The sequence below is a fragment of the Raphanus sativus genome, chromosome 9, assembly GCF_000801105.2.
Source record: "Raphanus sativus cultivar WK10039 chromosome 9, ASM80110v3, whole genome shotgun sequence".
Taxonomy (NCBI): domain Eukaryota; kingdom Viridiplantae; phylum Streptophyta; class Magnoliopsida; order Brassicales; family Brassicaceae; genus Raphanus; species Raphanus sativus.
Genome location: NC_079519.1, coordinates 29134005 through 29154513, shown reverse-complemented (window position 1 = coordinate 29154513; position 20509 = coordinate 29134005). Strand labels below are relative to the sequence as shown.

Below are 20509 nucleotides of genomic sequence, written 5' to 3'. Positions count from 1 at the left end.
TATTATACATACCTAGTTGGTAGGAGCTAATCCAACTTTACAGTTTATCCAATATATTTTGTTGATAATTAATAATCAAAACAAATTAGACTTCAATAACTGTTTTTGAAAATGAATAACAACGGGTCATTTTTTTTCAAAATTAGAAACACAGATGACATAACGCATAAGGTTGTGTGCGTATCAAATAAAATAATACGGGTAAAGATAAAGTAATTTAAAAGGACAGGGACCTTTAAATTAATTAATACAAGCGTCAATCTCAAAGATTAGAACCATTATTACAATATTACGTTCGGACAAAAGACAATAATGATCCTCACTGAAATTCAAACAAACACACTCTCTCTCTTTCTTCACTTAAGCTCCGTTAGATTGGACTAGATCTTTCTCTTTCGTTTGTGAGAAAGAGTGAGCTCAGTGTTCTTCACTATGTCTCAAGAGAGACCTGACGAAGAGAAACCAGAGACTTGCGATATTCGAGTCCAAGATCGGATCCAAGGAGCAGCTAGTCCGGTTCAGTCACCGACCCGACTCGGCCCAACCCGGTTCTCTGAAGTAGCTGGAGAGAAAATCCGGAATACCGGGTCGGATTTGATAGGATCGATTTGGTCTTGGTTCAACGGCGACCCGAACCGGAATCTGAAAAATCCGGTTAAGAGAGGGAAGAGGAAGAGAATCAGAACGGCGAAAACAGCCGTGGGAGTAATCGCGCTTGTGGGCTTCTTCATTTTTGTTAATTGGTTTATGCTCTCTCAGCTCCACGAAGGTCGAGCTTGGCTTCGAAGAGGGTTCTCAAAGAACCGGAATCCGAAACCGAATCCGAAACCAAACCCGGATCTGAAACCGAGTACCAAACGGGTATCTGTTAAAGTGTCGGCAGCGTCGGTACAGGTAAATTAGTTATTAAATTGTAAATTTGGTCAGTAATTTTTAACTGTCAAGATTACATTGCACCTAGGCATTCGGTTCTACGATCGGGTCATTTCGGTTTTGAGATATTTATTATAGATTTGGTCCTATTTCGGTTCGGTTCTTTTGATTTTCGGTTTGAACCAATTAATACAAAAAAGTCCAAGCTTCATTCAGTTCCAGTTTAGCTCATTTTTTGGGGATAGTTTTGGGTTGTCCGGATGTAAGATAATGTGGATAAAATAATTTGGATAAAATATCGGTAATTTTGGATAATTTTGTTTTTGAGTAATTTAGTTTTCTTTTTCCGGATAATTTTGGATATTTTCTGATATAAATATTCGAATGAAAAAATTGTATTTTTAGATATTTGGTTATTTCAAATGGTAATGGTAATACTTATGTTATATGATTAGTTTTTATGGATTGATGTTTATGTTAAGTTTCATTTGATGTAAGCTTGTTTCTTGTTGATGCGTCTGTGATTGATGATATAGCACGTAGAGAAGAAAAAGATGGGGAAACCAAAGAAGAAATACAATGGAACATATGGTAGATTGTTGGCTTATGCTGCTCATGCATTAGCTGAGGTATTTTTTTAATACTTACTAATATTATTGTTCATACTGTTTCTTATGCATCACATTTTCACATATTCATAAAATTCGTTTTTTGTTAGGGACAAAACAAAATTGAGCCAAAAGAGTTGTGGCGAGAACCAAAGGACCAAGCTTTGGCTTGGAAGCCTTGCGCTGATCAACGTTCTTGGAAGCCCAACGGTCTCTCTCACTCTTTCTCCCCTAGCCTTCATTTCTTTTTCTAAATTCAGTCTTTTAAAATAGTTTCTTGATTTTGATATTTAGATGGGAAGAATGGATATATAATGGTAACTGCAAATGGTGGGATCAATCAACAGAGAGTTGCTGTAAGTTTGTTGTGATTTCTTTTACACATTACATATGAAAATACTTTTTAAAGGCTAACCTTTTTGGATCTATATAAACAGGTTTGTAACATTGTTGTTGTTGCTCGGTTACTCAACGCCATACTCGTTGTTCCCAAGTTTATGTTCAGCGATGTCTGGACCGATTCAAGGTAACTATTTAAAATCTCCCTCCTCTATCTTTGTCTCTATTCCTTCTTGACATTCTTGATTGGTGCATATTCTCTTTTATAGTCAGTTTGAAGATATCTACCAGGTGGAACATTTCATAAAGTATCTCTCTCCCGATATACGGATAGTAAAGAAACTACCAAAAGAGCTTCAGTCTCTAGACCTTGAGGCCATTGGCAGCCTCGTGAGTTCTTTTATACCAAAACAAAGCGTTTTCATCATCTTAGTCGTTTGTTTATATAACTTCCTTTTTTTGTCACCTTTAAGGTTACGGATATAGATGTTATGAAAGAAGCCAAGCCTGGATTCTACATGAAGCACATTCTCCCTCTTCTTCTCAAGAACAGAGTCGTCCACTTCTTCGGATTCGGAAACCGTTTGGCCTTTGACCCTATACCCTTTGAGTTACAGGTAGAGGTGACAACAAGACTTTCTTTGATCCTTTGATGCATTAATGATCCAACTTTTTTATTTGTAGAGGCTGCGGTGTAGATGTAACTTTCACGCGCTAAACTTCGTTCCAAAGATACAAGAAACGGGCGCTATTCTCGTAAGGAGGTTACGCGACAGCGGATCACACCTAGCACCGGTTGACCCGTATCTGGTCGGTCCAAAATACGCATCTTTCATATTGGACAAGAAGGCTGGTCCTCTCCACAAGGCTTCAAAGTATCTAGCGGTCCATCTCCGGTTCGAAATCGATATGGTGGCTCATTCTCTTTGTTACTTCGGTGGAGGCGACGCTGAAAAGACGGAGCTATCAGCTTACCGAGAAAAGCATTTCCCAACGCTTGCAAATTTTACAAAGACCAAGAAGTTTGTCTCTTTTCCTCTTTTCTTTTTGTTTGTCTTCAGGTTTGGTTTCTTTACGTTATGTATGGTCTTTTGTAGAATGCCATCTCCTGAAGATTTGAGGACGGAAGGGCTTTGTCCGTTATCACCTGAAGAAGCTGTGCTTATGCTTGCGGGTCTCGGTTTCAACCGCAAGACTCGTGTGTTCGTGGCTGGTGCGAATATATACGGTGGGACGAAGCGTCTAGCAGCTTTAACGAGTCTTTACCCGAACCTTGTTACTAAAGAGAATGTACTCTCTGAAACAGAGCTAGAGCCTTTCAAGAACTACTCTTCTCAGGTGAAATGATTGGGAAAATAAAAAAACAGAGTCAACTACTTTCCGGTTTATCGGTTAATTACCCGGTTATTGATTTTTTTTCCTTGGTTATTTCCGGTTATGTAGCTTGCGGTTCTTGATTTCATTGGTTGCGCTGCGTCGGACGCATTTGCAATGACGGATTCAGGGAGCCAGCTGTCGTCTCTGGTTTCCGGTTACAGGATTTATTACGGAGCAGGGAAGATGCCGACGATCAGACCGAACAAAAGGAGATTCTCGGACATATTGTTGAAGAACAATACTATAGAGTGGAAAGTGTTTGAGCAAAGAGTGAGAAAGAACGTTAGGCAAACAAAACATGTGTTGGTTAGACCAACGGGACGCAGTGTTTACCGTTATCCAAGATGTAAAGAATGTATGTGTAATGAAGATTGATTCTTTGTTCTTACATTATGGTTCGGTTCGGTTTCTGAAATGGTTGAACCAATTATTTATATGGCATTTTAGTTCAAGAGCCTACAGTTTTAGTTCTTCAAACAACAGTACTGCCTAGCAAAAAGACCTCTTCTCTTTTTTTTGAAACACAAAAAAAAATTATATCAGGCTGGGCATCATTACTCGATATGTCTTAAACTCGTCACTTGACTCTTATTCGCTTTGAAAAATCTAGTACTTGCCGTTAGCAAGGCAAGTAATAAGTCAAAAAATTTCACTACTTGCAAAGACAAGCAAATATCAAGTATCGTTTTATTTTTTGATACTTGTCTCGCAATTTTTTACTTATTACTAGTTGTAGGGCTCGGCAAAAATCCGAATCCGAAAAACCAAACCGAACCCGATCCGAAAAAATAGCACCGAACCTGAACCGAAATTGATTAAATATCCGAACATGTTCAAAATTTGGGTATTTAAAGAACCGAAACCGAACCCGATTCGAACCGAAGTATTTTGGATACCGAATGTATCCGAAATAAATTTATATACTTAAATATATACATTATTTTTATATATAATGTATATTAAAAATATTAAAAATATATAAGATACTTTTAAGTTTTCCAAAATACTCGAAAAATATATGCAAATAGTCAAAAGTAAATGTTTAAAATAGCTAAAGTATACTGAAAACACTAAAAATAGTTAAATATCTATTGATTCTTTATCCAAATATTCAAAAAAAACTAATTTATATGTTAAATTAAGGTATTTTGACATATATGTTATGAAAATTTATATGTAATATATTATCTTTCTTATAGATTTTGAAAATTTAAAGTATATAATGAATTTTGAAAATTTAAAAACATTTTAAATGGGTTATCCGAACCCGAACCGAACCCGCAAAGATTCGAACCGAACCCGAACCGAAATTTAGAAATATCCGAATGGAACTGAAATATTTGACTCCGAAAACCCGAAACCCGAATGGACTGAACCGAAACCCGAATGGGTACCCGAACGTCCAGTCCTAACTAGTTGTATAACTTTTCGTTATTTGCTAAATGATACTTATTATTTGAAAATAAGATCTCTTGTCGTTTGTTTAGTAATGGTTAATTACAATATTATTTTGTTTAATAAACAAAACAGCCCATTATTAAATAAGATATTAAAGTCTATATCAAAAAAAATTAAATCCACGTTTTGCCATTCTTTTTGCCAACAAAATATTATGAACAATGAGTTTCACATTGTCTTTCAATATTTCAAACACTTATTCACTTTTGTCTACTTCTTTGAATAATGTCTTTTTGTATGTAATCAAGAAATAATTACTTGGTTTGGCAGGTAACAAGGCAAAGCAAATTACTTGTAAGTATTATTTTTTTGGAAAAATGATTATTGGCTACGTTAAGTATTGACTATCACATGGCTAACCATGCAAAGTATACTAATGTATACCTAGCTATACGAAGTATATGTTATGCATGACAACATCTCTCAACTTAATGATGCTATGTACCTAACATCACAAGTTTAATTTTATTCATCGAAAAACAAATGTAGATGTTAGAGACCATTTAAATATCTCGTTTCATTAATTAAATATGACAAATCCGACAATAATTTAACTAAAATTAGATTTTAAACCAATGTATTAAAAGCGTAAGAATTGTATTATACATATCCAATATAAAAATCAATATGTTTTAACATTTCTGATATGTAGTGTTTTAACATTTTTATTTTAGTGTATTTGAAAATTATATATTTATATTATTTTATTTATATTAGATATGAAAGTAATATAAGATATTGTGTAATTTTGTTTTTTAATTATCTTAATATTTTTATGAAATTTTAATAATTTTCTGTATTTTTTTTTGATGAATTGTATGATATATACTTATTTGATAAATTTTAATTACAAAACTTATTTGACGTAAATTCATTGAGTCTAACATTTTATTTGTTTAAAACTTATTTGATGCCATTTAAACCAAAAAATCTCTCGTGTATAATTATTAATTATTGAATTTTAAGAATAAAATAATATAAGAATATAATATGGTTTAGTAAGTTAAATGAATGCAATTTTTTATGAAAATATAAATAAAATAATTCATTAATTTAACTAAATTAATTATTTTATATTAAAAATAAGATATTAGAGTTAGTAAATCGACATCAAATAATTTCTGTAATAAAAATAGATCATATATATATATATATCACACAATTAATCAAAAGAATTACATATATTTATTGTAATTTAATAACAAAACAGACTAAACTAATTAAAAACAAAACTAAATAATATCTTATATAACTTTCATATTTAATATAAATAAAATGATATAATTAGTATAGTTTTCAAATACACTAAAATAAAAAAATGTCAAAACACTACTTATCAAAATTTTGTAAAACATATTGATTTTATAAATTATATTTTGTTCAATTACCATCAATTACACCATAGTTTAATTAATGAAACGGTAGATTTAAACGGTTTCTGACATCTATATAACTTTTTGAATTAATGAATTTAAACTCGTGATGTTAATTACATAACATTATTAAGTTGATGGATGTAGTCATGCATAACATATACTTCGTGTAGCTAGGTATACATTAGTATACTCTGCATGGTTAGCCATGTGATGGCTAATACTTCACGTAGCGAGCAATCATTTTTCCAATTTTTTCTTCCAAATACTTGATAGCACAAATATTTATTTCAAGCAAGTCAAGTCAAGTCGCAAAAAAAATTTACTCGGATAAGCCAAGCCAAGTCAAGTAGCAAGTAACCAAGAATTGACAAATACTTGCCTCATGTGCACCCCTAATACATGCATAAGTTTGCAATTCTTCCACAATAAAGTTGGCTATTCGAGCAAACACATGCATTTATAATCTCTCTCTCTCCATACATACATAAGCATACATGTATAAATATGCAGTCTCTCTCTCTAAAGATAACTATAGTTCCGTTCTACTAACTAATGAGATTCGCTAACAGTACAAAGACTTGTAGATAACAATGATTTTCTATCTTGATGGTATATAAACTAAGTACACAACACATATTGCAATAACAAATTTCAAAAATAAAAATGCCTCATCCACCTCCTATTCACCACCCACCACCAACAAGACCACCTCATCTAGAGCCACATCCTCCTCCGCGATGTCCCTCGAGACTTCACCCACCACATCCACTCTGGAACTACATGGGTTTACGAGTCATTTGGGCCACACGACCACCATATTCGTTGTCTACTATGTCTAGTTAAGTGATTCAAAATTTATGTGTAGAAAGATCTTAGATATTGTAAGGTTTCATATGATCGCAATTCTTATAGTATCCTAACTTTTTTTGTTACATTGCTATGTGCTATTCTATAAAATTGACGAGTCTATCAGTTTATATGATATATTAGATTCATGTTAATTATGGGCTTCCAACTTAAAATCAATTGGCAATTAATGGATTGGCCCTAACCCTTTGTATATTACTTAATTATTTCTCCAACTACCGATGTGGGACTTTATTCATCAACACTCCCCCTCACGCACATGCGTGGACAACTGTGGGAATACCATCCACGGGGTAGCCCAAGATCGGGTGACTCTTTTTAATTTAACTTTGATCCACAAGGATCGACCGCTCTGATACCATATTAGATTCATGTTAATTATGGGTTTCCAACTTAAAACCAATTGGCAATTAATGGATTGGCCCTAACCCTTTGTATATTACTTAATTATTTCTCCAACTACCGATGTGGGACTTTATTCATCAACATGATATAATATAGTTTTTAATTTGGTTTTAATCATGACATAAGTTCAATTTAGAGTCTTTTATATATATATTTTAGTCGTTTTAAAGTTACTATAGGTTTAGGTACATTTTGAACAAGAACCTTTGGAGCAATTTAAAGACTGGAAAACCATGAAGTTGAAAAAATCAAGTTGGAGTTGACTTCTGAGTTTGGTGTCGATCTTTGAGTTTGATGTCTATCGACACTTTCTTTTTTTCATGATACAATCTAACTTTGAAGATCTCGACTTCTGAGTTTGGTGTCGATCTCTGAGTCTGGTGTCTATCGACACCTTCTTTTTTATGAGACAATCTAACTTTGAAGATATTTAAAACAACTCCAGAAGTTTTATTTATTAATTGCAAAAGAGTTCAATACATGTTTTAGACTATATCTTAGATTTTTAGAGATTTTGTAACATGAACTTGGATACTAGGAGATTAGAGCGAGAGCTTTTTGGAGAGATAAATATGAACTCATACGCTGTTGAGAGAAGATTTTGAACTCTTATCCATATTCTTATCTTATATTTATGCAATTTATTTAGATATTGATTTGTGTTTTTAGATCATGTTTGAGTAATTCTATTATTATATTTAGGATTCTTCAAAGGTTATTAAACGAATTGTTAGGGTAGTCCATTAGTTCTTCAGCTAAGTTGTTCTTAATACTAGTTATTGATTGACCACCTTGAATCTAGATCATTTGATTATTGATAGATGTGGACATCATGATTAGTTACATGAACTGAATTTAGATGAACTAAATATAGTGAACTAATCAAATTTGTTCTTAATGCTTATCTGAATTATTAAAATTTGCATAGAGATTTGAAATTCTAAAACTTAGACATAGATAATCTCTGCAACGTGAGTTGATTGATTATATTTTTGTGTTTTGAGTTCTAGAAAGGTTCTTAGTTAAATCTCTAACAATCTATATGATCTGCAATTCTGATATATCTATGAGTTTTTCTGAGTCTAGCATCTCTCATATCTGAATTTACAACAACTTTCTTTTAGTTGTCATTTACTGTATTAGATTCTCTACTGTTAACTTAATTAGAAAAAAGTCTATTGTGTGATCTTAGAATTTATGTAGATTCAACCTCTAAGTACACATAAACGAGAGAATCTGGATTCGTAGTTGGAACTCTCAGCGTAGTTAGATAAAAGGAATTTTGACTTTAACTTATTTAATACTAGATGACTTTAAGTGCTCATGCACAGATAAGTTTCTGACAAGGTTCATCCAACCAATAGGATTTCGTTATTTTATATTCAATATCTTTTAGAAAAAGAAACAAAATATTGTCAAAGTTTATTATATTTTTAAAATAAAAAATAAATATAAAATAATAGTAGTCACATAAAAAAAAGATTTTATATTTAAAATACCATCAGCAAAACACTAAATCCTAAACTCTAAACCCTAAATCATAAACCTTAAATCCATAGTAAATCTTTGGATAAATCCTAAATCTTTGGATTTAAAAAAAAAATATTTTTAACACAATCATTAAAACACTAAACCCTAAACCCTAAATACTAAACCCTAAATCCTTGGATAAATCATAAACCCTTGGATAAATCATAAACTGTAGGATTTAGAATTTATCCAACCATTTTGGATTTACCAAAGGTTTAGGGTTTATCCAAGGATTTAGGGTTTAGGATTTAGGGTTTAGTGTTTGGCTGACGGTATTAAAAATATATTTTTCTAAAACGTATATTTGTTTGCAATTAATATTATTTTTTATTTTTTAGTTTAAAAATATTAATATAATTTGACAATATTTTGTTTCCTTTTTTAAAAGACAGTGAATATGAAATAATGAAATTATATTGGTTGGGTGAACCTAAAAGTTCACTCTAGGGGTAAACCCAAGAATTTCTCTAAGTTTCTACTTTCTAGGTAAATGACAACTTTGCAAAGTTCACACATTAACATATTATTCCCTATGTTTCTTTTTATTCGAAGCTTCGAAATTATGCAAGAAAACATTTAATTTTATAGATTTTTAAATAAAACATCATTAACTATTTAGCTAATGATAATTTAACCCATAAAAATAGTTTGTAAAATATTAAAATTTATATAGATTAATATCAAAAAAATTAACATTTAATACTGAAAATATCATATAATTTGAAACAAAAATAAATATCCAAAGCATCATTTGTTAAAAAACGTAGAGAGTAAAAGAAAACAATTTTAAAATAAACATCTCTCCGGTTTATTCATTGAAACACTAGCATGTGAGTCATGTGACAAACATCTTGACCAGTAAGCTTACTCATGTGAAATAAAATAACAACAAAACAAAGTGTAAATCAAACATTAACACTTAGACAGTATACATTATCTTATACGCCGGAATTTCAAGTTGTTTAAAATAACCTTGACCGAGAACGCTTTCTCATTCATCCCGGCTCCCTTATTATTTTGTTTTCCTCTATTGATAATTGTTTTAGCTCCATAAATTCCCAGTGATCTGATTCCTTCACAGTTTATGTACTATTAGCTGCTTTCTAGATTGTCATCCTTGTCTCCAAGTAGTAATGTTTACTACGTTGGCTTCCGGAAGGAAACTTTACCTTGCCGACCTGATGGAATTTGTGTTTAAGTTTTATTATAAATCCAACAGACGACAAAATAAAAAAATAAACAACTTGAAATTCAGGTTTTTCGAGTTATTAGTTTCACTGGTTATCATATGTTTTACAATATCTTACAAGATCCTTTCGAATTTTTTTACGAAATCAGTTCAGATTTTTCTGATTCAGATTCGATTCAAATTTAGGTTTTTTTGGATTTTTTGCCTCTATCTGATTAAAACAATCCAAAAGATATTGTTTACTTTAAAAGGCCAATATATTACTGAACATGAAGTAAATTGAAACCATATCGAAACAAAATAACCAAAAAAAACTACTCTAGATTCAGAAATCTAGCACTCCTAACTCACAGATGGCTAATGTGATTTCTGTAAATACTATATGAAAAGTTGAAAGCGTGGAAACATTCTTTTAACACCATTGAAAACTATGCCACTCCAGCTTTATGCGTCATTGCTGAGATTACAAGTCACACAACACAACCCATATATAATTAGGGTAAACATTAAAAGCTTGTTCATCAGTCGGAACGTTCAACGTTCCTAAGTATTCCAAGAAACCATAGATTATACATATTTTAAAGCATTTTAATGATTATAAATATGATGAAATAAAGGTTTGTTCAAAGGATCGATCAAAGCATGGTCGAGGAGATGTGATCAATGGGGAAAGGATTTCCCATGACATTGTCCATGAAGTAATGGTGAGGATGTGTTGCGTCCATTACTACAAACTGCATATCCTCCGATGGTTTCCAATGCCTTTTCCTCTGGTTTATGAACCAATTGTTTATCTGTTTCTGGTCCAGCCCGGTTGATTCCGCTAGTGCTAACTTTTGCTGCTCCTGCCATTTCATATCCAAAAGTTGGTATTAATCATTAAGTTTCTTATAAATATTCTCAGTGTCGTACATGTTCTGATGCATCAAATATTTGAAAAGAATCGGTCTAACGCATACGTAACGTTGCTATATATATTTGGATTTCTAAAATAGATCATTCGAAAATATACCAAACGAGGAAAAACCATATACTGTATATGTACACAAGCCACTATTCCATTGGGGACAATGGGGAGTTGCATTTCAGGCACACTACTCGACTCTCGACAATGAGATTGCTTGATGTACGAGCATCTACGTTTTTGCTAAGTTATAGTATGGCCATAAGATGTGCATGTTATTCGGACCATTTCGTATGGAAGTAGGAATAAACGACTACATTAATGAGTTCAATTCATTCATCTTGATTAGTATTTTTCTAATTATGCAATTTATGCAACGCAGGAATCATGGAAGCATGAGCCGCCGATAGACCAAAACAACATAAATTGATCCAAAGAGTTCAATTTATTCGTCTTTGATTAGGATTTGCGATCATGTACAAGCAATTTATGCAATGCATTTAGAAACATAATAGCCAATATGGAGAAAGTGTTTACCGAAGGGTAAGGCCATTTGTAGTGTCGGCTCCACCAGTCAAGTAGTTGTTGGCGAGCTTCCTTAGGAAGCTTTCCTTTCTTCCTCTTCTTCATGAACTCTTGCTTGAGACTGCCTAAGTAACCACTGTACTTGCGCAAGAGCTGTCCTTTAAGCTCCCTATCCTCTGCCTGCGGATCTACAAATTCATTGTTCATATCGACTTCTTCCTCAGATGACCCATTGTTGTTTCTCTCAATAGCTGCCTCTCCATAACCTACTTTGATACATCATATGCAAAACAAAGTTATCACCAAAACCCGCTAAGGGGAATCAACTATAATGAGCTTGTGATCCAAACAATTCAAAGAAATAAGTTGAGCAAGTATGTGTGTGTATGTGTGTGTGTATACAAGCTTAACTACACTCGTGAAGACAAGAAACTAGTGATATGACATAGTGCATATGTATATGAGATTAAACATATGTATGTCTATATTGAGCAATAGATCTGTGGATGAACAAACACTAGATACAGATATTCTTTTTGATGCAATGAATAAAATAAATCCAACGGCGACGAATGAGACAAGAACAGTGAATGTTGTTGTACCAAGCAAAATAAATCACTTCAGAAAAAGAAACTTCAAATATTGTTTTTAAGCTTTTCTTTCAGTAAAACATGGACATACACATGTATAGATCGATTGTACACGTAAACCTAGAAGCTACATATTACAATCTGACACAGTGACACTAACCCTAGCAACAAGCATTAAGGGCACTAACCCAAGAAAAAGGAAAAATCTTTCTTAAAGCCCACAAAGGGAAAAAAAGCAACACTTTTCTTATCTTACGTTTAATATGACGCCATTATAAGAATAAATCAATATCTTATAGAAAAAGAGATTTAGAGAGAGAGAGAGAGAGAGAGAGAGAGAGAGAGAGAGTAACCAGAGAAGGAGGAAGGCGAGGAGAGAGAAAGGGATTTGAATTGACACTCAACGTGTTGAAGGAAGACCATAGCTTCTTTAAAAGGTTTAGAGAGTTCTTGCTCGTACTTCACGAGCATTTCACAGTAAGCTTCCATGAACTGATCAAGCCCTGGATCTTCGCCTAAAGACCCTGTGGGTCCCATCGACGCTGCAGCTGCTGCCGCAGACGAGCATGTTTCTTCCAGCCTCGTCTGCACTTCCGGTGGAGCTCCCACCTGGATAATTTTGTAATTAAATAATAGCCATAAAAAGCTTTAGTTAAAATGTAAAAGCAAAGATCGTCAAGTTTCTTGTGTGACATATGAGAAAGAGATCAAGCAAAGAAAATATAATATAATCTTAAATCCCACAACAATAGTTTGGATCATTTCTTGAATATAGGGTTCTTGAATTTAGCTTTTTTTTATTTGGTCCAAGCTTCTTGAAACTTTCTCAAATAAGGAAAACTTATTTCTATTGATGTTTAGGTATTTTGTTGGATTAAGTAAGAAATAAACAAAAAGGGGACATCAAAATCAAACTAAAACATCAAAGAAATGAAAGGGTTATGTAAAAAGTAAAGGAAGGGTAAAGTTTGGTAACTAGGGTTTCTAGAATCTTCTGCTTCTTTGTGTAGACAATTAAAAAAGGATCATTAGTTAATAAATCATTCAAAGTATAATTCTTGTAAAAAAGGTTTTCTTTGATCAGCACCTTCTGGCAATTGACATAGGCGAGCAAGAGGCGGTGGTAGTGAGGATGAGCCATGATTTTGGCCTTGACAGAGGCTGAAGAACAGGGATTGAGTCCTCCTGTGAGGAGTTCGTTTTGGTGATTGATCTCCATGAAAGAATAAGCAGGAGCACCAGAGGAAGGAGAACAAGAAGATGTAACGTTGTTCTTCGCTTCTTGGGACGGAGGAGTTAGTGATTGAAGAAAAAGGGAGTTGCTTTGTTGGTGGTGTGACTGATATGCATAACCATCATGTTGTTGTTGATGTTGATGTTGTTGATCATGACCATGATGTTGTTGATGGGATGTTATGATGGGCATCATCATCATCATCATAGGACACATCGGACCATCACTATTATCCCCGGCAAAAGCCATTGGACAAGAAGTGCTGTTGGAACCACTCTCCATCTTCTCTTTCTCTCACTAGTATTATTATTCACTTTGGCTTTGCTATATAGCTACTAGAAAGAAAGAAAAAGAAATAATAATAACAAAAAGGAGCAAAATAATAATAATAATGTTAATAAAAAGAAAAAGGAAGTAGAAGAGCATTTTAAATACAGCTAGCATTTATCATCAAATATTACGAAACACATTAAAGTACTATAAATTCAATGGGAAACCCTAAAAGAGTAAAGATACGTATATATAAATGTATATACAAGAGTTAGTTTAATTATTAAAAATGCAAAAGTGGTCTCCCGGGATTTAAGCGTCAACAATCAGCTTCCTTTTTCATATTCATTTCTATTATAAATAGTGATAGTTATGGGGGATAGGGAAACAGCAGACGAGACACCAGAAAGATAAATCTACTGAATTTTTCTTACAAAATAAATCGATAATTTTTTTTTTCTTTTTTCTAAAGCTAAGAATTTTTTTTAAAGAGGAAACATCAGACGTGGACAGAGATTGTGTCATCTGTGGGTTCTTAACTCTTTTATGTTCAGCTACTAAAATATGATTTCTAATTTTCATCTTTTTGAGGTAATAAACCGGACTAAAAAAAAAAACCGGACTGAAATCAATAGTGATACTTGCTTGAAATGGAGAAAACCGGAATGTTCTTCAGAAAGCGTAGGTGTAACAAGAAACACTTGGTTTGATCTTCATTAACCACTGATTTGCCAAAAGTTCGGTTTGATGTCATAATATACCTATTCAGTAATTTTGAATTAAAATATAAGGAGTGTGTGTATATATCATGTGAGGATACTCACCATTGTACAAACAAAGTTTCCTAGATTCTCAATAATTAACTGACAAAAGTATATTTTGAGTAGCCTAAGATATTGGAATTTTCTAGCATGAAAAGGAGAGTCACTATATATACTGGGGGGGGGGGGGGGTCATAGTAGAGTTAAGGAAAAAAATTAAAATCCAGCTTCTAGGGGATGTTTGGGATTAGTAATTATTTTGAAAATGAGTATACTCCCATACTTTTATGGTTATGGCTATGTCTATAAGTAATCTATTTAGAATATATTTTCAAGGGAAAACATAAGACGAGTATGAAAAAGCTTATCTTCTTGCTTTTAGGTTAAGTGTGATCCGTTGAAATCAAAAGTCCAAAAAAGGTGAAGAGTGAAATCTTCAAGGCAAAGTTTTACTTTCCCCATGAAAGAAAAGAAACTCTCTCCTCAGTTTTCTTGTTTGCTCTTACTGCCACTGCCCTTCACTGCCATTTCTGGCAAAGAAAAGATAACTGAGAAACTATTAGATAGAGCGAGAGATTACAAGGAACCCATCACATCATATTTATATTTGCCAAGTCCATCTCATTTTAATCTTTCAGTTTATACACACACAAATACTAAAATCTGTTATGACAAATATATATAAGCAGACAAAAGAAAAAGAAGAAGTTATGTTCGCTTAGTGTCGGCGTCTGAACGTGTTATTTTAAAATCGAAACATTACAACATACCGTAGCTACAAACTTATGTGGCTGTGTCAACAATTCCACTATCTCATAATAATATTCTCATTTTGAGAGATTTCAACATTGCAGAATGTTTATATATTTATTACTAGCATGTTTATATTAACTTCAAATGTAACCTTTTAAAAGTTCATATACTGTGAGTTTTTATTAAGTGCCTTTACGATATTCTAGTAGCTAAAGAGTAGCTGAAAGATAACAGTTCGATTTTTTTTACTGTGAATTTAATTATAACTAGATTCTGATATGCGATTTCACACATAATAATTTTCATTTTATTTATGTTTACAACTTTTAATAAATGATTTTAACATCATATTATCATTTCATGTAAAAATAGTTGTCTATAATGTATTTGATTAGTTAGATGTGTGTTAAGCCATGTTTAAAGAATTGTATTATTTTATTTTTAAATATTTATTTTTCTTAATACAAAAATTTTAAGAAGCTTATACGATATGAATATATACTAACTTTTTGAAAAACAAATTATGATCAATATATATGTTGAGCATATTTGTTTATTATATTATTATTCATTTACCAGATATAGCAATTTTATATAAATAGTTACCAAATATAGTATATAACACGTTTTCACATATTTTGATTTTTTTAAATGAATGTAACAACCATTTAATAGATAAGAATGTTTTTTGAAAAAATCAGTTGTTAAAACATCTTCAATGTATGCATATATGTTTTCCTTTAAAATAGATATCCATATTATAGAAGTGGATTTACTCCAATATATGACTATATAACAGAGTTTTTCTATTTTAAAGAAAAGTAGATAAATATTACATTTTATCTCTATATTTTTCTTCTATAAATAGAAGAAATCTATTATAAAGGGATACATCGGAGGAAATCTACCTCTATAATAAAAAAATTCTATTTTGGAAAAATATAGAAATTAAAATAGGAGTGTATTGGAGATGATCTTATATATCTTTGTGAATAGATACTCTATTTAGGAAAAGATACAAACTATCTTAAAAAGTATAATATAGTTAAACCTCTATAAATTAATAATGTTGGGACTACACCAAAACTATAATTTTTTATTAATTTATAGAGAATATTAATTTATCGAAATACTAATTGAACCAAAAATTCAATTTGGTACTATGAAATTATATTAATTTATAGATTATTAATTTAAAGAGGTTATATTGTATCTGATTTGCCAGTATTATATAAATTAGTTACTAAATGTACTTTATAAACATTTTTTACATATTTTCTGTATTTTCTGAAAAGTTGTTTATAAATATAAAAACTGGCTGCTGTATAAAACTTTATATTCCAGATATGATTTAATATTATACAAACTATACAGAATAAATATATATATACAAAATGTACCAGTTTTACCAAACAAATAACATACAAAATAAGTATCAATGTAAAAATTATCGTAACATTAGTGCTATTTTGAAATTATTTTTTTCATCTTCATCTTGTTAATTAATATGCAGGCTTAATTGGTAAAATATTATCAGAATAAATGGTTATATGACTATGAAAAATAACATCGATCTTGAAGAGATCTATGCTATTGCCTCCAAGACAAATGTTACTGCATACAGTTGATAAGAAATTAAGAACCATTATTGACATTAATGAGTATTGCTGTGTGGGTAATTTAATATGTTGGGTTCATATTTCATAACTTAGTTAATTTTGGAAAAGATTCTGATGCTAAATGAAATTGATGATACTATCCGAAATTGTGGAAGCTTTAAAAAGGAACAATGGCTAAGCAAATTAATATAATGATTAACCAAATTAATAGATTTGATTAGATTAAATTCAGTATTATATTTAGATTAACGAAACTTAACTTGAATAGATCTAAAGTTTAAATGACAACTTTTTCGTAGTAGATAACAAATAGAACTGTAAACTAATAAAATATTAGATTGATCACATAAATGTCTTAAATAGGGAATAATAATCAGGGTTTCTATATGAATTTTTATTTTATTCTTTTTTTATCAACTAATTACGTTATTCAAGCGTTTTTTGATAACCTATAGATTTTGAGCTGACATTTAGACTAGTTCCGATGGATTGTGAAGACCTTGATCATTTAAATTCCAAAATAGCCAAACCAAAGTTTAAAAAAATAAATAGTCAAACTATAATCGAAGTAGTATAGAACAGTTGGAAACTTTTTTTTTTCAACTCCAAGATGAATTATTATTTTTAACCGTATTCGTTTTGACTATTTGAAAACGAATCGTATCCATGTTATATATTGCTATTTGTATTCAAGCTATTCTTTACTGTTAACACACCCTTCAAAATCTTGATCATATTCATACTCGTATATTTAAGACGACTACTACTACTTCTTATATTATTGACGAGGGTATATTTTCTTTTATATAATAGGACAAATAATCCGACAGTGGTAGATATTGGAAGGAGAGTGAAAAGACATCATTACCAAAAAGCGATTTTGGATGTATCACTCGCAAGATGATGCTAATATTCTTCGAATACTTGCACAACTGTAAGTACTACTAAACGTTTGATTAAAAAAAAAAGCAAATACTACTAAACGAAGCTAATTACTAACACTAATCGTACCATACCTTTCTTATCACTGCGGCAACACATAATCAACGTTTTCTACTAGAGGCTGTATATAGAAAGTGCGAATGGATTACATGAGGAATCTAGTCTAGAGATTAGAAGTCTTATTTATTGTATATTTGTGGTAGTTACTATTGCATAATGGTGTCTTTTTTTGTTGAACAAAGCATAATGGTGTCTAAAGTTCGTTTAGAACTCTCCATTTTAGATTGTGTTGGATAAAAATTACGGAGGAGAAGTGCTGCTTGACTCCTATGGGAGTTTAATTGGATTATTTTTTATTTTCTTCTCGGAGAGTTTTTGTCGTGTTAAAATGTGAACTCATTTCATTTGAGAAAGGAGATACAATTGAACTTGAATCTAAAGCTGCTCAACAGAGCAAAATTCAATCTTTTATTCTTAAAAAAAATCTAAATAGATCCTAAGAGCATCATTAACCCTAAATTACTTAAGTTGGGATGTTTAAAAGAAAATCCAGGATGATGCTTCTTCTTCCTCTTCTACAGTGCAAGCAACATCAGTTTGGAGTGCTTAATTAAGCACTTATCCTTCTTCTTCCTCTTCTCTTTCCTCTTTTTTATAACTAAAAAATGGCTAAGCATTCCTTAAACATCTTGGGTTAATGATACTCTAAGATCATCTCCAATGAAACACTATTTTTATTATATATTTCATTCTATTTTAGAGTAATTCTATTATAGAGTTGGATTTGCTCCGATAATGAACTCTATAATAGAGTAGATTATAGAAGGATGTAATCATTTTACTATATTTTTGAAGCAAAATAGTTACATTCCTCTATTTTCCACTCTATTATAGAGTAATTCTATTATAGAATTCACACTACAAGAAAACATGCATATACCGAGGGAAAAAATCATCGGTATGTCATTGGAATAACGCTATTCCGACGACATACCGAAGAAATACGTTCTCGGAATTTTATATTTCCTCGGAATTCCCTCGAAAATTTCTAATGGAATTCCGAGGAACACAAATTCCGAAGAAATACCGAGGACCACTGTTCGTCGGAATATACTGAGAAATACGTCAGTCGGTATATACCGAGGACTATTCTGAAGAAAGTAATCGTCGGAAGTTCCGATTTGTACCGAGGGTATATTCCGAGGGAAGTGTTCCTCGGAATTTTCAAAAAAATTATTTTTTTTTAAAAATATTTTTTTTAAAATTAATTTTTGAAATTTAAATTTGAAAATATAAAATTTAAATTGGAAACATATTATTATATAAAATTCAAAGTCGTACAAATAAAAAAAACATTTCGAGTTTATAAAAAAAAAAGCTACGGGTTTTGGACGTTCGGGTCTAGCATGGTCAGGAGCACCTCGTTCGGGTGCAACCTCCTCATCATCTCCAACATTTGCTCGTTGAGCTTCTTCTGTGCCTCCCAGCCCACCTGTTGACTCGCCACCGTGGACTCCAACGCAGATATGCGGTCATCCTTGTCCTTCATCTGACCCAAAAGTACTTCCCTTCTAAAATGATCATTTACCATCTGCTCAGTACCTACACCATAATCTACATCCGTTCTAATTGGTTATTCTAATCTAACCGCCGGATGAGGTTCGCTAGTACTACCAAGTTCATAACCAGTTTCCCCATGATGGTACCAAATTTTGTAACTTCGTGTAAACCCACTCAAATATAGATGAGTCCAAACATCCCACTTTTTAATAACTTTTCTATTTTTACAATTAGAGTAAGGACATCTTAACTTACATGTTTCTGCTTCCGGTTGTCGGCGAACTAACCCCATAAATTCGGTTATACCTCGTTGGTATTCTTTCGTAAGCAATCTCGTCTCCGGATCCAAATGAGGTCGATCGATCCAAGAACGAAAATAATTTGAAGAAGACATGTTTTTTATATCAATTTCATGATAGTAGGAAAGAAGAAGAAGAAATAGAGTGAATGAAGAGGAAGAGGGGTGGCTGTATTTATAGATGAAATCCAGCCGATATACTGAGGAAATTCCGAGGAAAAATTACCTTTCCTCGAAATTTCCTTGGAATTTTTAAAATCGTCCAACGGCTATCCCAACGGCTCTCTAACAGCTACAAAATATCCTCAGAATTTTAGAAATATCCGTCGGTTTTTTCCGACGGACATGATTTTCTCGGTATTCTCTCGGAATATTCCGAGGAAATTCCGAGGAAACCACATTTCTGGTTTTCCTTGGAATTTCTTCGGTTTTTCGTCAAAAAATTTCGAGGAAATTATTTTTCTTCGGAATGTCTCTCAGAATATTGATATTTTTTTGTAGTGTCACCATTAGAATAAATCTAATTCTATACTCGAGTTACTCAAAAATAAAATGAAAATAGATAAAAAATAGTGTTCAATCGGAGATTCCCTAAAAATGTAACACTAGGTTTAATCAAATTCACTTTGTTCCAGTTCCCCTAGAATTGTGCTCCCATTTTCCCTCTTCTACTTTTTTATCATAAAATAGTTAGCTTATCTTTTCCTTAAAAAAAAAAAAGCAAGCTAACTGTTTTATGGTTTTTAAAAAAGCTAACTATTTTCTCTATAAATTTGTTCTAATTCGTTTATTCACTTATCATTAGTGAAAAAAGATTTTTTTTTTATCATAGTGAAAAGTTAGTTGTTAAACCAGACTATCTGATAGGTTTTTGAGCATCTAGCCGGTTCCGACGACACTCCGGTTGTTTTGTGCAGCAGGGGGTCCTTTTTCTGCATATAATTTATTCTATGTGTCAAGTGATCCCTGAATATAACTTGCTCATATAACTTTTGGCCACATCTTATTGTACATTTTTTTTGAAAAAATCT

The 20509-nt window shown here is 31.9% G+C and overlaps 2 protein-coding genes across 2 annotated transcripts; one reads left to right on the top strand and one right to left on the bottom strand.

Moving 5' to 3' along the window:
• Positions 1-286: 286 nt before the first annotated feature.
• Positions 287-3651, top strand: LOC108828395 (O-fucosyltransferase 15). Its single transcript, XM_018602075.2, has 10 exons — positions 287-894; positions 1410-1502; positions 1592-1691; positions 1776-1837; positions 1919-2007; positions 2090-2210; positions 2294-2437; positions 2505-2842; positions 2918-3158; positions 3264-3651. Exons 1-10 carry the CDS (start codon positions 433-435, stop codon positions 3570-3572), a joined length of 1959 nt encoding a protein of 652 aa, XP_018457577.1. The 5' UTR covers positions 287-432; the 3' UTR covers positions 3573-3651.
• A 6766-nt stretch (positions 3652-10417) lies between these two features.
• On the bottom strand, positions 10418-13588 carry LOC108823501 (homeobox protein SHOOT MERISTEMLESS). The gene is made up of 4 exons (XM_018596723.2): positions 13129-13588; positions 12395-12650; positions 11464-11717; positions 10418-10867 (listed from the first exon to the last, which is right to left on the bottom strand). Exons 1-4 carry the CDS (start codon positions 13555-13557, stop codon positions 10658-10660), a joined length of 1149 nt encoding a protein of 382 aa, XP_018452225.1. The 5' UTR covers positions 13558-13588; the 3' UTR covers positions 10418-10657.
• Between the last annotated feature and the right edge of the window lie 6921 nt (positions 13589-20509).